This window comes from Artemia franciscana, unplaced genomic scaffold (genome assembly GCF_032884065.1).
Source record: "Artemia franciscana unplaced genomic scaffold, ASM3288406v1 PGA_scaffold_50, whole genome shotgun sequence".
In the NCBI taxonomy this organism is placed as follows: Eukaryota; Metazoa; Arthropoda; class Branchiopoda; order Anostraca; family Artemiidae; genus Artemia; species Artemia franciscana.
The window spans coordinates 454,878-470,136 of record NW_027062691.1 but is presented as its reverse complement, the minus strand read 5'-3'; the positions used below and the strand labels follow the sequence as shown (position 1 = coordinate 470,136).

At 38.3% G+C, this 15,259-nt stretch overlaps 2 protein-coding genes across 8 annotated transcripts in view; both read left to right on the top strand.

Annotated features, from left to right (window-relative positions):
• Positions 1-15,259, top strand: part of LOC136041934 (histone-arginine methyltransferase METTL23-like) — a 240,388-nt gene that overhangs the window by 109,219 nt on the left and 115,910 nt on the right. The window lies entirely within an intron of this gene.
• LOC136041935 (protein lin-10-like) overlaps positions 1-15,259 on the top strand; it is a gene marked incomplete at its 3' end in the record, with an annotated part of 204,436 nt that overhangs the window by 79,746 nt on the left and 109,431 nt on the right. For all 6 annotated transcript variants that reach the window (XM_065726747.1, XM_065726746.1, XM_065726745.1 and 3 more), the window contains 1 exon segment: positions 8,771-8,853. In XM_065726747.1, the coding sequence (XP_065582819.1) occupies positions 8,771-8,853 (83 nt within the window).

The following is a 15,259-nucleotide window of genomic DNA, read 5'->3' as shown; positions in this document are numbered from 1 at the left end:
GTTTATGTCGACATTCACTAGTGAATGTCCACAATTCCTTTTTCTTTGCTTGGATTCAATTAGCTTTGAAAATCAGCTTTTTTAGTTTCTTATAGTAAAAGTTTTTCTGATTGTAAAAGTTAAAATTGGGTTGAGTTATATTAAATTAGTTATAAATCTTAGAAATGGGTTACAAACCTAACCTTACCTGTCACCATCAAACCTTGAATCAAACTGAAAAAGTTAACAGGTAATTTTTGTCATCGTCATCGAAACTTTTGTCATCACTGAAATGTGAAATGTGCAGAACTGTCAAGACATACCACCTTCAAAATTTCTTTTATCCTCATTTCTGTAAAATGTATTGTCAGGGTTTTTCTACTTAACTTTTTGTGTTAAGAAAATTAAATCAAGATTCTCACGGAATATGAGGACGTCGTGAATGAGCGGTAGCTCTTGAAATAAATTGCTTTTGAGCTGTAAAAGAAGAAAGAATTCAATTACGGAGAATGTTAGTTGTCAAATTTCAATTTGAAATCCTTAGTAAAAGAAAATCACTCAAGAAAAGAGCGAAATTATAAATCCAAGGCTCGTTTTGTGCATTTTTTTTTCTTTTTTTTTCTCGTCAAAAAGTTTAGTAGAACTGAATGAATAGTAGAGTTATAAAATGCTTCGATTGCCAGATATTAGGTGTATCTCAAGCGATGTTCCGAAACAGTCTAAACATTTCTGTTTAGACTCTAAACTTCAGAGTAAGCTGCAAAAATCTACACTTGTTATAAAAGAAAGTAATAAAGCATGGTCATATAAACTTCAGAGGTGGCTTATTTGATTGGAAATTGAAAGTTCTAGTTATCTTTTTATGAGTCAGAAGTGATATTATCAGAAGTGATGTTAAATGGAACAGAAGTTTAACATCAAGAGTTATCCTAAGTATGAAGACAATTTAGTTGCTTTATTGTTATTATACATGGATGAGCTGTCGTGAGTCCGGTGAACTTACGGTTAAACAAGTCCTCACGTAGCATTTGAATTTCAGATGTTAGGTGAGCCAAAAACCTGATGGTCTTGCTGGAAGTACAATAAGTAAGGATGAATAACCTTTTCCGACTAGTTTAATCCACGTTGTTTGCTTGAAATGTTTTTCTAATATATATGAAACGGAATAAGGGATCACACATCGTTGTTTGAAAATGACTGTCATATGCTACAACGAGCCAACTTCTCATATCACGTCAGAAAAGCAGATTGTTATTTCAGCTGTAAACAGTAAATAATTTCTTAAACTACGTTGTCTTTCTATTTATTGTTGAAACGAAGAAATATTAATATGGATAATTTTTGTTTAATAAAACTGTGAAAAAATTCTTAATATAAAAATAATAATTAAAGTCCAAATATGGTGTTCTTTCCGTCTTTTAGGGTTTTAAGGCCTAAAGTTTTTAGGAAAGGTTCTAAGAAAATTTGTTCTCTTTATTGATAGTCCTGAAAGAGCGCTAGCGAATCGATTCGATTTTATCCTTGAATTGTTTTTCTCTAAAATACCCAATAGGCGTATTCAATGTAGTCAAAAAATAAATAATTACCACAGTTGGAAACAGTGTTGGACGTGAAAGAAAATCTGTCTGTTAAGGGGATTAATTTATTTGTTTTTTTGTTAATTGATTTTTGTTTAAACATATCCATTTGTTAAGGAGATTTTAAGTGACAAAGGGATTTAAGCTGACCTAGTACCTTTCAGTAATGGCAAGGATTGAAGATGCAACTGGAACTCTTGGAGGCTAGACAAGGTTTTGAAGGTTAGGCTAAATACCTTGCCATGATGTTTAGTTACGGTTGTCTAGGTGAAATTTAGATCAATGCTGTCCCTTCTGTCTTTCAGGGTTGTAAGGCTTAAAGTTTTGTAGGAGGAAGGATTAAGGAATTTTAGATTCTTTGTATTTAGTCTTGACAGAACGCTACTGAATCGATTCAATTTCATCCCTAAGTTATTTTAAAAAGACCAAACCGGACTGGTGTTTTTCGTATAGTATTCTGTGATTCTGAAGTTTCTTCTAAATCTAGTCCGCATTAATCGTCCTGAGAGAGTACTACTGAATTGGTACTATTTTATCCGTAAGTTATTTTGAGAATGCCCAACCAGGCACTATTGAATCTGCTTTATTTTATTCCTAGGCTCTTTTGAAAAGGCCCAACCGGACTGGCGTATTCTTTGTAGTATTCTTTTTTTCTGAGATTTCGTCTGGATTTAGTCCGCATATCCTGAGAGAGTACTACTGAATCGGTTCTATTTTATCCCTCAGTCATTTTAAAGAGGCCAAACCGGACAGGTGTTTTCTGGGTAATATTCTGCGAATCTGGATTATTGTATGAATTTAATCCTTATTGGCAGTCCTGAGAGAGAACTATTGAATCTGCTTTATGTTATTCCTAAGCTCGTTGGAAAATGGCCAACCGAACAGGTGTATTCTACGTAGTATTCTTTGTTTCTGAAATTTTGTCTAGATTTAGTCCGTATTTATAGTCCTGAAAGAACACTAGAAAATCGGTTCTATTTTATTCCTGAGTTACTTTTAAAATACCCAACCGGACAGGCGTTTCCTGTGATGTATTGTGCGATTCTGGAATTTCATCTAAACTTAGTCTTTATTGACAGTCCTGAGAGAGCGCTACCGAATCTGTGTTATTTTAGAACAAATTTTGTCTGAATTTAGTCCTTATTGATAGCCCTGAGAGAGCACTACTGAATCTGTTCTATCTTATCACTAAACTCTTTTGAGAATGCCCAACCGGTCAGGCGTATGCTGTGATAAATATGTCGAGGGGTTGATTGACAGACATTATCTCCTAACAGAAATGACATACTTTACTTGAATATGACTCTGCTCATTTAAACCCTGAATGAGACGTTGAGTCTCATTGGAACCTGAAAGTTATTTTGATCTTTTGGAAGCTTATTATTTATTCTATTTATGTCTGTGTGTGCTTTTATGTCCTGCGTCTTGTTTATCAAATTTGTATGTTTTGTTTATGTTACTCTTTTAGCTGTTGTTTTCTTTTTTTTGTCATGTTGTGCAACAAATTCTGTTGTAGTATACTGTTCAACAAATTTCAAAGCCTAAAAGCAAAAAAAAAGAAAATGAAGTGACATAAAGGCCAAAATTAGAAAATGGATGCAGCAATTCCCCACCCGCCCCAAGTTTTCCAGTTTATCAAAAAAGATGTGCACGTCATGCATCAGACCAGTCATGGAATACGCATTCCCTCTCTTTGCTGGTGCTCCAATTAGCCATATCACTTCTCTTCAACGTGTCCAAACCGAGTAGTTCGCACAACTAGTCCGCATTAATCGTCCTGAGAGAGTACTACTGAATTGGTTCTATTTTATCCCTAAGTTATTTTGAGAATGCCCAACCAGGCACTATTGAATCTGCTTTAATTTATTCCGAAGCTCGTTTGAAAAGGCCCAACCGGACAGGCGTATTCTTTGTAGTATTATTTTTTTCTGAAATTTCGTCTGGACTTAGTCCGCATTGATAGTCCTTCAAAATGTCCAAACTCTTCAACGTGTCCAAACCGAGTAGTTCGCACAACAATGTCTAACAACTCTGATGCCGAACCCCTGCACTCGATCCAGGGTCGTTTTGACGTGGCGTCTGTGTCGGCGTTTTACAGATGCATACATTTTCCTCCATCTGAGGAGGTATCCAAACTTGTTCTGGACAGAGCAAAAGCCTTTGTGATCAACTTGCCAAAGTACAGCTTGGAAAGACTAACTTTTGCAAGGTACACAATGTACAGGATTACTTGAAAACGAGCTTCAATCGACGATCCACCTTCACATAGAATGGCCTCCCAGCAGAGGTGATCCCGGAAAATTCTGCTCTTGAGATGTTCAAGGGAAGGTATAAAAAAATATCTCAAAAATAAAAGCGAGGTAATTACCAGGACTAGTGGCATATACTACTTGTGTTGGAGTCGTGAAGCCTGTTGCAAAACAAATGGTATTAACCGATTGTTTTGTTTTTAATGCCAGGACATTTTTTGTGCCTTGCTTTGCTTTATTCTTTCTGCAGTCTTAAAACTTCGATTTCTCCTTTTTATGGCACTTGGTATTAACCAAGTGACATATAGCAGTCGCCAATTCTGTCGGTCTGTCGGTCTGTCTGTCTGTCGGTCCCGGTTTTGCTACTTTAGGCACTTCCAGGTAAGCTAGGACGATGAAATTTGGCAAGCATATCAGGGACCGGACCAGATTAAATTAGAAATAGTCGTTTTCCCGGTTTGACCATCTGGGGGGGGGGGGAGTGGGGGCCCGGTTAATTCGCAAAAAATAGAAAAAATGAAGTATTTTTAACTTATCAGCGGGTGATTGGATCTTAATGAAATTTGATGTTTGGAATGATATTGTGTCTCAGAGCTCTTATTTTAAATCCCGACCGGATCTGATGACATTGGGGGGAGTTGGAGGGGGAAAACCTAAAGTCCCGGTTTTGCTACTTTAGGCACTTTCAGGTAAGCTAGGACGATGAAATTTGGCAAGCGTATCAGGGACCGGACCAGATTAAATTAGAAATAGTCGTTTTCCCGATTTGACCATCTGGGGGGGGGGGGGGTTGGCTGCCGGTTAATTCGGAAAAAATAGAAAAAATGAAGTATTTTTAACTTATGAGCGGGTGATTGGATCTTAATGAAATTTGATGTTTGGAATGATATTGTGTCTCAGAGCTCTTATTTTAAATCCCGACTGGGTCTGATGACATTGGGGGGAGTTGAAGGGGGGAAACCTAAAATCTTGGAAAACACTTAGAGTAGAGGGATCGGGATGAAACTTGATGGGAAAAATAAGCGCAAGTCCCAGATACATGATTGACATAATCGGAACTGATTTGCTCTCTTTGGGGTAGTTGGGGGGGGGGAGTAATTCTTAAAAATTAGAAAAATGAGGTATTTTCAACTTACGAACGGGTGATCGGATCTCAATGAAATTTGATGTTTAGAAGGATATCGTGTCTTAGAGCTCTTATTTTAAATCCCGACCGGATCTGGTGATGGGGGTGGGGAGTTGGGAGGGGAAACCTAAAACTCGGAAAACACTTAAGAGTGGAGGGATCGGGATGAAACATGGTGGGAAAAATAAACACAAGTCCTAGATAGATGATTGACATAAACGGAACGGATCCGCTCTCTTTTGGGTAGTCCGGGGGGGGGGGGGTATTTCTGAAAAAAATGAGGTATTTTTAACTTACGAACGGGTGATCGAATCTCAATGAAATTTGATATTTAGAAGGATATCGTGGCTCAGAGCTCTTATTTTAAACCCGACCAGATCTGGTGACATTGGGGGGGGGGGAGTTGGGAGGGAGAAACCTAAAAATTGGAAAACACCTCCAACGAGAGGAGGGATCGGGATGAAACTTGGTGGAAAAAAAAACGAGTCCTAGATACATGATTGCCATAACCATAACGGATCCGCTCTCTTTGGGGTAGTTGGGGGGGGGGGGGGTTAATTCTGAAAATTAGAAAAAATGAGGTATTTTTAACTTACGAACGGGTGATTGGATCTCCATGAAATCTGATTTTTAGAAGGATATCGTGTCTCAAAGCTCTTATTTTAAATCCTGACCGGATCTGGTGACATTGGGGGAAGTTTGGGGTGGGGAGGCCTAAAATGATGGGAAACGCTTAGATTGGAGGGATTGGGATGAAACTTGGTTGGAAAAATAAGCAGAAGTCTTGCATACGTGATTTACATAATTGGAACGGATCTGCTCAATTGCGGGGGGGGGGGGGTAATTCTGAAAAATAAGAAAAATGACGTATTTTTAACTTACGGAGGAGTGATCGGATCTTCATGAAACTTCATATTTAGAAGGACCTCGTAACTCCGATATCTTATTTTAAATCTCAACCGGATCAAGCGTAATTGGGGGGGGGGCAGTTGGGGGGACCGGAAATCTTAGAAAATACTTAAAGCGGTAAGATCAGGATGAAACTGGATGGGAAGAATAGAAACCTGTCTAAGATACGTGACTGACATAACTGGACCGGACCTGCTCTCTTTGGTGGAATTGGGGGGGGGAGGTAATTTTGAAAATTGAGGTATTTGTAACTTACGAAAGGGTGACCAGATCTTAATGAAATTTGATATTTAGAAGGATCTTGTGCTTTGAAGTTCTAATTTCAAATTCCGACCAGATCCTGTGACATTCGGGGGAGTTGGAGGGGGAAACCGGAATTCTTGGAAAACATGAAAATTGGAGTATTTATATCTTACGAATAGATGATCGGATCGTAATGAAATTTCATTTTTAGAAGGAATTCATGTCCCAGAGCTCTCATTTCAAATCCCGACCAGATCTTTTGACATTGTGGGGATTTGGAGGGGGAAATATTGGAAAAACACTTGGAGTGTAGGAATCGAGATGAAGCTTGGTGGATAGAATAAACAAATGTCCTTGATACGTGATTGACAGAATCGTACTGGATTCGCTCTCTTTGGGGGAGTTGGGGGGAGGGGTTCAGTGATTTGGCGAGTTCGGTGCTTCTGGACGTGCTAGGGCGATGAAAATTGGTAGGCGTGTCAGGGAGCTGCACAATTCGACTTGATAAAGTCGTTTTCCCAGATTCGACCATCTAGGGGGCAAAAGGCAGAGGAAAAATTAGAAAAAATTAGGTATTTATAACTTACGAGTGGGTGATCGGATCTTAATGAATTTTGATATTTAGAAGGACTTTGTGACTCAGAGCTCTTATTTTAAATCTTGACCGGCATTAAGCCTCTTATTTTCCGTTTTAAATCAATCTATTGATTCATAGAATTTTGTTAGAGCTCATACCATATGATCTCTTGGCTCTTAGCTCTTCTCGCCTCGTCACAAGTGCCATATGAGCTCTTAGCTCTTGTTTTTTTTCATGCTGATTTCAGTGACTAGGATTATTGCAGATACTGGATTCTGAATTTCTTGTCCAAAAATGATCGGATTTCTAATAATCCTTCCTTTTTGTTGCGATTTGTTCTTATCTTAACTCAACAGTGTGAAAAGTAGAGATCCTCTGGGACTCTTCGCCTGAATTCAGCTACGCGGAAAATCTGTACCAGCTTACAGAAGATTTTCTGTATTTATCGATAAGAAGCACATTTATCCTGTGTAGTCGTCCCCCATGGGATAGCTAACTCTCCTAAATCCATTGAAAAGGAAATTCGGAAATTATAAGAGAGCACATCTTACATTTTTAGAGAGATTGCGTTTTTTTTGTAAAACCTAGATAAGGCAATCGTTCCCGCACTTCCTCTTTTTCCCCTAGGTCGAGGACTTCTTTTTCAGAAGAGGAAAAAATGACGAGTTCCAGTTAGTATCCAACTGTTTAACCTACGAAAGTGGATTTTATAGTCTGAATAACGCTGTTTTTTTTTAGAATATCTGTTAATCCCTTTGGCTGACTGTTATTTGTGGATAAATTACATCTCAATGTAAAATAATAATAATAAGGGTTTATTTGTAAGCCGCTATAAAATACAAGAAGAAGAGAACTAACGAAATGTCAAGAAAAAAGAAACTGAGGTGAAAAAAGATCTACTAGGCTAAAGAATATTTTCGCACTAGTTTATTTTCGCACTAAAAATCAATATAATTATTGCATTCACACTAAAAAAATCAATGAATAGTGAATTCAAATAGCTTATATTTGAATTCATTTAATTACACATTTAATTACTTTTAATAATTTTTGCAACATCTTGGTTCAATAGAAATAAGAGAATTAGGGGAAAAAAATTGAGAGAGAGAAAAAAAAAATTTGAAGTTCCTGAATCCAGAGAAACGAAAAAGAAAACCAAAGGTAAAAATTCCGTACTCTTTCCTGGAATCACACGAAATTTGAAAATTATCCACAATCTCGTTCCATTTAAAGACGCTTGGTTGATTGTTATAGTTAATTTTCATTTGGTTCTCAAGATATTTAGGATAGAACATGAAAAAAGACCATGAAATACATCAAACTTAAATAGATCAAATGTAGCGAGACTCTTGTGTATTTGAATTCTAGATAACTTTTTACTCCAGAGTCAGAATAGAAAGATTATGAAGAAATAAAAATTATGTTTAAGCCTATGAATAGGAAATCGATTTTTTGTATAAAAAAATACCTCAGATTAAAAGAATTTCGGTTATTTTCCTTTTTGCATACCCGAACGAAAGCAACAGACTGTATACCTTCATACAGAGGATAAGGGAATTAGCTTCTCTTAAGATTGGCTCAAATACCTGGGCCTAAAACTGGGTGTTTTGAGGTTTTCATACCCCTTCCTCTTGGATAAAATCATTTAATATCAGCTCTGTTTTAAAGTAAAAAAAATAAAATTGTTTTCTCTTGAAATCTTCCATAATGGAATTGAAAATATAAATTATACAGTTTCCAGCTTTGTCCTTCGACAATTTTCGAGACTCTAGGCTAAGCCTTTTCGTTTTCTAACGGAATAAATTCATATATCCATACGGTTACAGATTGATAACTTTCCTTGGAAAATTTTCCCTCTTCAAATTAAAAATCTAAAGTCTGTTTCATTGCTATAATTTAAAACAACCAAAGGATAAAATTTTAACTCTTTAGCTGAAATAAATAGCCTTTTTTTTATAAAAAACCCTAATAGTTTTTTTTTTGTCTTTCTATTTACTCTTACTTTGACTATTTTAATTAGAGATCTCCAAAGATAGTACTATTCATTTCATTTCGTACTTCAAGGCCTACATATTTAAAGTTGGCTCATTTCCAATTTTTTTCTTCTCAGGAATAACCAATCAGTATCCAAACGCTATCTCAGAGACATTGAAAGGAATAGGAGGAAGAAAACTAGAGAATATCAAGATGAAGGTAATAAACTTTTCATTCATGTATTAAGTGTCTTTTGACTCATTCAGAAGCCAAATTTTCTAACTTATTTTTTTTACATTGCGAAGTAAATTCTCTTATGCGTTAATATTATTGACCCAAGTTAACGACAAAAATGGTAGTTGAAAACAAAGAAAGTTTTGCTAGGTCGCCTAAACCCATACCCAAATCTATATTTATAAAGTCGAAGGTCTGTCTGTCTGTCCTTTATGCATTACTACATTTACTACGTTGTTCACCCAATCACCAAGAAACTTTCGAAGTTGTTGCGCACGCTCCTGCGAAGGATTTAGGCATAAAATCCCCCCCCCAAGGCTCTCTTAATATCTTTCGTGCTGATGACGTTAGAAACCTCTCGACGTAATTAATTAACAGTTCTTTTCTGTGTAAGTATTCAGGTTTTCTCTATATTCAGTTAACGGGTTAGTCAATCATGAATTCTGTAATCAAACACAGTTCCAGAATTATAAAATTTCTTTTTCAATAAATTTTCTGAAATTTTGTGTTCAACAATACTTTTCAAACTTAAAAAATATCGTTATTTTACGTGTGGGGAAATTTTTCGGTAGGGGGGGATTCTCCATTTTAAAATGCGCTTAGTTTTCATGTCTTTTCTTGCTCTTAGCATATGTAATCAAAATAGATTAATCAGGCAATTTATATAAGTATAAGGTAAAGGTGCAGTGCATTATTCTGTCTGGGATTAATTCGATTGTGGAAAACATGTTGTTTGACAAAAATTGACATTCGTGTTTATCGGTTCAGTGCATTATCATGTTTTTCGATTTATGAAATTGATTCCCCGATACAGGTGAATTTTCCCGGAGGTGGGAGGGGGAGAGAATTGTCCTTGGTGGCAATTTTTCAAATACTTTTAAATGGAAAACTTGGATCTTTATCAATACGCGAGAGGTTTGCTGTTGAAGGAGATTTTATCGCATGGGGGAATTTTCTTGATTCGTCTCTTTTGAGATCGCAACAACGCCCAACGGGTAATCTAGCATACTTATAAACACTCTTCATGCTTAAAATCATAAGCAAACACGAAAAAACTCAACCCTTTATTCACCAGGAGGTTGGTACAATAGCCTATGATCATGCCCAACATTGTATATTAAATAGAAAAAACAGCTTTTTCTACTGAAAGTAAGGAGCAAAGTTAAAACTTAAAATGAACATAAATTATTACATACATGAAGAGAGTTGCCTCTTCCTCTACACCTCGCTATTTACTCTTAAGTTTGAAGTTTTTCCCAATTCCTTAAGAACGACTCCGGAAATACAAGGATAGTTTAATTAGAACTGTAAGAAGTTTTTCTCGAAAGTAATAAAAACGTTTGCGTAAAAAGCGAGGTGTTGAGGAGGAGGCAACCCCTTTCATATACGCAATAATTTCTGTTCGTTTTAAGTTTTAATGTTGCTCCTTACTTTCAGTTGAAAAAACCTGTTTTTTTATTGAGCCGTGTCGCTCCCTTCTTACAGTTTATTACCACGAACTGTTTGATTTTTCTGTAATGTTTGGAGTTAGTCAAATTGGCATCTAAACACCCATTTATTCATAGTAAAAGTAGCAGCAAAGCCTGTCGGATGACATGATAAAAAAAACCTTGCGTATGCTCTTTTGTGAGGATCAGCGAAAAATTCACCCACCCGTACGTAAAATTTAAAGTCATCTTGCCCATTTCTTACCAAAAAAAAGTCCTGAAAATTCTAGTTCGATCTGCCTATCATGAGACAAAGCAGTGCAGACTTACTAGAACTATAAATTTGGAAATATCCAATTAAAAACCCCCTCCCCCTCTTTAATAAAATTTTTTGATTCACTCACCATCTAAAAATACTCTGATGTCTTCGTAGGGGGGAGGGATTAAAAAAAACTGAAACCTTCGTAAGAGTGTACTCAATAACTTCGTAAAGTTTCTTGGTGATCGGTATAACACTGTTATAATGCATTCTGGACACACACACACCGCCAGGCATATATTTCATTTTATATGCATAGATTATTACAAATAATTGAAAAACAGACAACAACTAGATTAAAAAAGAAGTTTTCTTTCTGCTTCATAGTGTCGAAAGTGTCTCAAAAACAAAAACGACTGAAACACAAATTTTCACGGAGGCTACTGCTCCCATAAAAAAGCCCGCATGCCCACAAAATGCCCATGGCTAACCATGCCCGTTGCTTGTCATTACATGCCCACAACATGCCATTGTATCTGCCACTACTACTAACAACTCACCGCAGCAACAAGCCGCCTGTAGCCAAAACAGCTTCGCAGGCTCCTCCTCCATACCAATCGATTTAAAGGGTCCCTCTTTACAACCCCCCAGAAAGGTCCCATTTCCCTTAAAGCTGATTTTACGACATACTCCTACCCCAACCGAGGTCGATCTGCTTTTTGTTTAGCCCTAGACGGTGGACCGAAAAGGACAATGCCATGAAACGCCAAGTCATGTCCATTGCAAGAAGCTTATTAATATGCAGCAAAGATAGACGGTTTGGAATTGCCAGTATTTGTTTAGCCTCTGTCTTTTGTAAAAAAGTATGAACTGAAAATTTGCTCGTTTTTTTACTGAAGACCTGTATATTTTACAGCAAATACAGCTAAATTGCAATGTTGAATTTTAAAGTACTGTGACAAAGAGTACAAGCTTGAAAATGTGTATTTTTTTTTTCTTTAGAGCATGAGTTGAATGTAAAAACCTGTGGGCCTAGCGGTGCAGTAACATATCCTCTCCTAGAGTTGGAGGGCAACCGGGGTAGCTACCCTGGGGGCCGTGACGGGGGGATTACCCACTTTGATAAAATTTTGCTCTTTGATTCGGCTTTTTTTGCTTGTATTTGAATCAGGAGGGGGGCACTGTAATTTGTTTTACCTTGGGCACCAACTACCTTAGGAACGGCTCTGGGCAGTAACCTTACTCATATTACTATATTACCACCTATGTTAGACTTAATTCATGGTAGAGCGACTTAGCTTTCTTCTAAGTCAAAGTGATAAGTCTTATACAAATTTAGGAAAAAGCAAATAAAGACTTTCGAGTTTCTAAAATTATATTGCTCCCTAACTTTTTTCTATTCCTGGAAAAGGTTTTGCTTTTATTTGTCTTATCGTCTACAATATTGGTAAGGTCACACAACATACAAGCCCTATAGATATTGAATATTTGCAGAAGACCAAATCCACCAAGATTTATGGGAGTCCATTTGGTCTTTTTTAAAGTCAATGGATTTTGGTGTTGCTATTCAGTTTTATTATTATTTGTTTTATCGATCACTGAAAATACTTTGGTCACAGAGCAGACAAAACTGAATTTCAAAAACCGCTATTGAGAAAAAGTGAGGATTGGCCACTCGAACGCTACTCTGTGAGCAGCGTTTGACTACCTGTCCAGTCAGACCTAATTTCCATAGACTCAATCTATTGGTGAAAGCCAATACTCTGGTTAAAATGACCTAGATAACTTGGTTGCCAATGTCAAACATACTGCAAATCTGTTTTTTTTTTTTTAATATCCTCCAAAAGTTAGAATAGCGAGCAAAGCTCAGTTACTAGTGACAATTATACATGCAACACACTTTCGTCGCTTGAAATGATCTCAGATAACGGGAACGTAAAACACACTGAAAGAAGGCTCCACGTACTGAGCTCCATTTTCTGTTTGGCTGTCCTTGATTTACTTGACTTAAAGCTCATGCTGTTGGTCCAGCGTAGAGAGAGAGATATGACTCTTCATCTTCATTCTGAATGGTCCTGTGCCAGCGTGACTGCTTCTCGGAGATCAGTACCGATCATGGAGTGGTACTGGGTAAGACCATCCATCCCTCTGAACCGGAGTCTTCCACGGGGGCGCTTCCAGCCATGTTTAAAGGGATCAAAATTGAAAAGTGTGTTGGTGGATGCTTCTGCTGGCTTGTGAATTAAGGAGCCGAAACACCGTAGGGCTATTATGAGAGCTGACGATAGTTGGGTTTCTGATCCGTTAGTGTTAGCAGTTGGGTGTTGTACACTAAGTGACAACTTCAACAGTGTGTCTATGTTAAATGCTGGTGAGTTGGCGGAATTACCTGCCGGGTCGATGATCATCATTTTTGTTCTCTGCCGGCTAATGTGTAGTCCCACTTTCAGGGCCTCTTCCGACGGTCTCTTGAGGGTTGCCTCGAGTTCAGCTGTAGATTTGCATATCAGGGCACTATCATCTATGAATTCGTAATCGGCAAGGGCTCTCTCGCCATATTTCAGTCTGAATCGGTGCCGATTCGTCGTTTGAGTCATGACATAATTAGCCACCGTGTTGAAAAGTTGAGGAGCAGCAACACAGCTTTGTCTTACATCAATATCTATTCGGAATAGTGGGCTTCGTCGACTGTTAACCTGGACAGTGCTTTTTGTACAAGTGTAGAGCGCCTTGAACAGGCGGCAGTCTTTTTCAGGGAGACCCGTTCCTTGTAGTATCAGCCAAAGAGACTCACGGTCGACCGAATCGAAAGCTGCTTTAAAGTTAACAAAGGCAATGAATGCTGTACGCTGGAGCGCATGGGCTTTCTCGATGACATGGCGAATAGTGTATTTCTGCTCAGTCGTGCATCTGTTGGGCATGAAACCCGCTTGCTGAATCTGGTGGCACATACGGATGAACTGCATACTTCTATCAAACAACGTCATGGCGAATAGTTTGCCAGGAACTGACAGGAAGGTGATTCCTCTGTAGTTCGAGCAATCGCTTCGGCTACCTTCGCGCTTTCATAGAGAAAGGATTATCCCCCTTCCATTCTTCAGGTATCAATTTGATTGACGAGATGAGGAAGAACAGCATGTGGAGCCAAAATAGTACTGCTGACCCTCCGAACTTTAGCAGCTCGACGTTGATTCATCAGGCTCCTGGTGCCTTGTTGTTCTTCATTGTTCGCAGGGCATTTTGTATCTCTTCTAGCGAAGCAGTATAACTCTCTGGTAAGTTTTTGCATGTTGTTTGCTGAGCGGACGCTGTTAGGTTGGGATCAACGTCGATTTTTTGGAGCTTAGTAGCTTTGCGAAGTGCTCCTTCCATCGATCAAGTTGTGCGTTTTCATCTTCTAGCATTTTGTAAGAGACGGATTTAACTGCGCTTATCTTTGGTGGTTTCCCATCGCTAAGGTCTCTGACATGCTTGAAAAGTGACATTAAGTCACCTTTTCGTGCCGCATCTTCTAACTCTTCAGCTTTTTTATCAACAGATTGTTGCTTATCACGGTGAATAACTTTGTTTCTGATCCCGTTGAGCCGTCTGTAGGAGGGTATATCTCCGGCCAGCCGCGCTTTCCGGCGTTGTTCAACGATTTGCCGTGCTTCTTGCGATAGCTAGGGCTTCTTTGAATACATCTTGCGACTGACGCTATTAGTAGTAACCTCTAGCACACAATTTTTATATCTCTGCCAGAATGTTTCCGGTTCAACAAGGGTATTCAGGCCTTGAAACGTATTCTGAATTTCAACTGAGTACTTTTGGCACAATGCCTTAATTTTTAGTTTCTTGGTGTCCAACTTTGGCTAACGTCGTTCTGTAGGCTGGGCATTAAGACGCTGGCGGAAGCTCGTGGCAACTAATCCATGGTCAGTATTCTCTATCTCATTGCAGCGATATGTTCTACAATTCGTAACTGATGAACGCCCTTTTTGCTTTACTATGATATAATCGTTAATCTTTTTTGTTTGCCCGTCATTGCTATACCGTGTTGACCTATAGATGTCTTTCCTGTGAAACAGGGTATTGGCAATAACCAGTTCGTGCATACCGCACAGCTGGAGGAGTCAGATCCCATTTTCGTTCAAAGAGTCAGGGGTAACTGATGCAATTACAGCTTTAAAAGCTCCGTTGGGGTTTGATATAGTAGTATTGAAAACACCCGCCACGGCCGAAATATTGTGATGGGAAATTCGGGATAGAGCATATGTCAGAGCTGAGTAGAACTTGTCTTTTTCGTCCATTGAAGAAACATTCGTTGATGTGATAGGACACAGTAATTGACATCTTCCCATGTCTATGGTTGGAGTGGGTATTGAGAAGTCTATCCGATTCTGGGGTGTGGAATATGAGGCATTTCTTTGTCTTCTTGCCTGGTAGCAGGCCTATGTCGTTGTTCTTACGGAAGGTTTGGCCTGATCAAATCATCCTGTGATCTGTACGGGCAATTTCTTTATCGCCTAATCCCGTCAGGTGTGTTTCTGTCATCCCAAATATTTCAATCCCAAATCTTAACATCTCAAGCCCTAGAAGGTAAATCATAAATCTTTGGATCCCGGGTTATTCAAAGTTAAAACATTCCAGGTGGCTATTCTCAGCCCAGCTTGGTCAGCAAGGTTCAAGGGGCGTGCCTAGGTCCAGGGGTGTTCCGAGGTCGTAA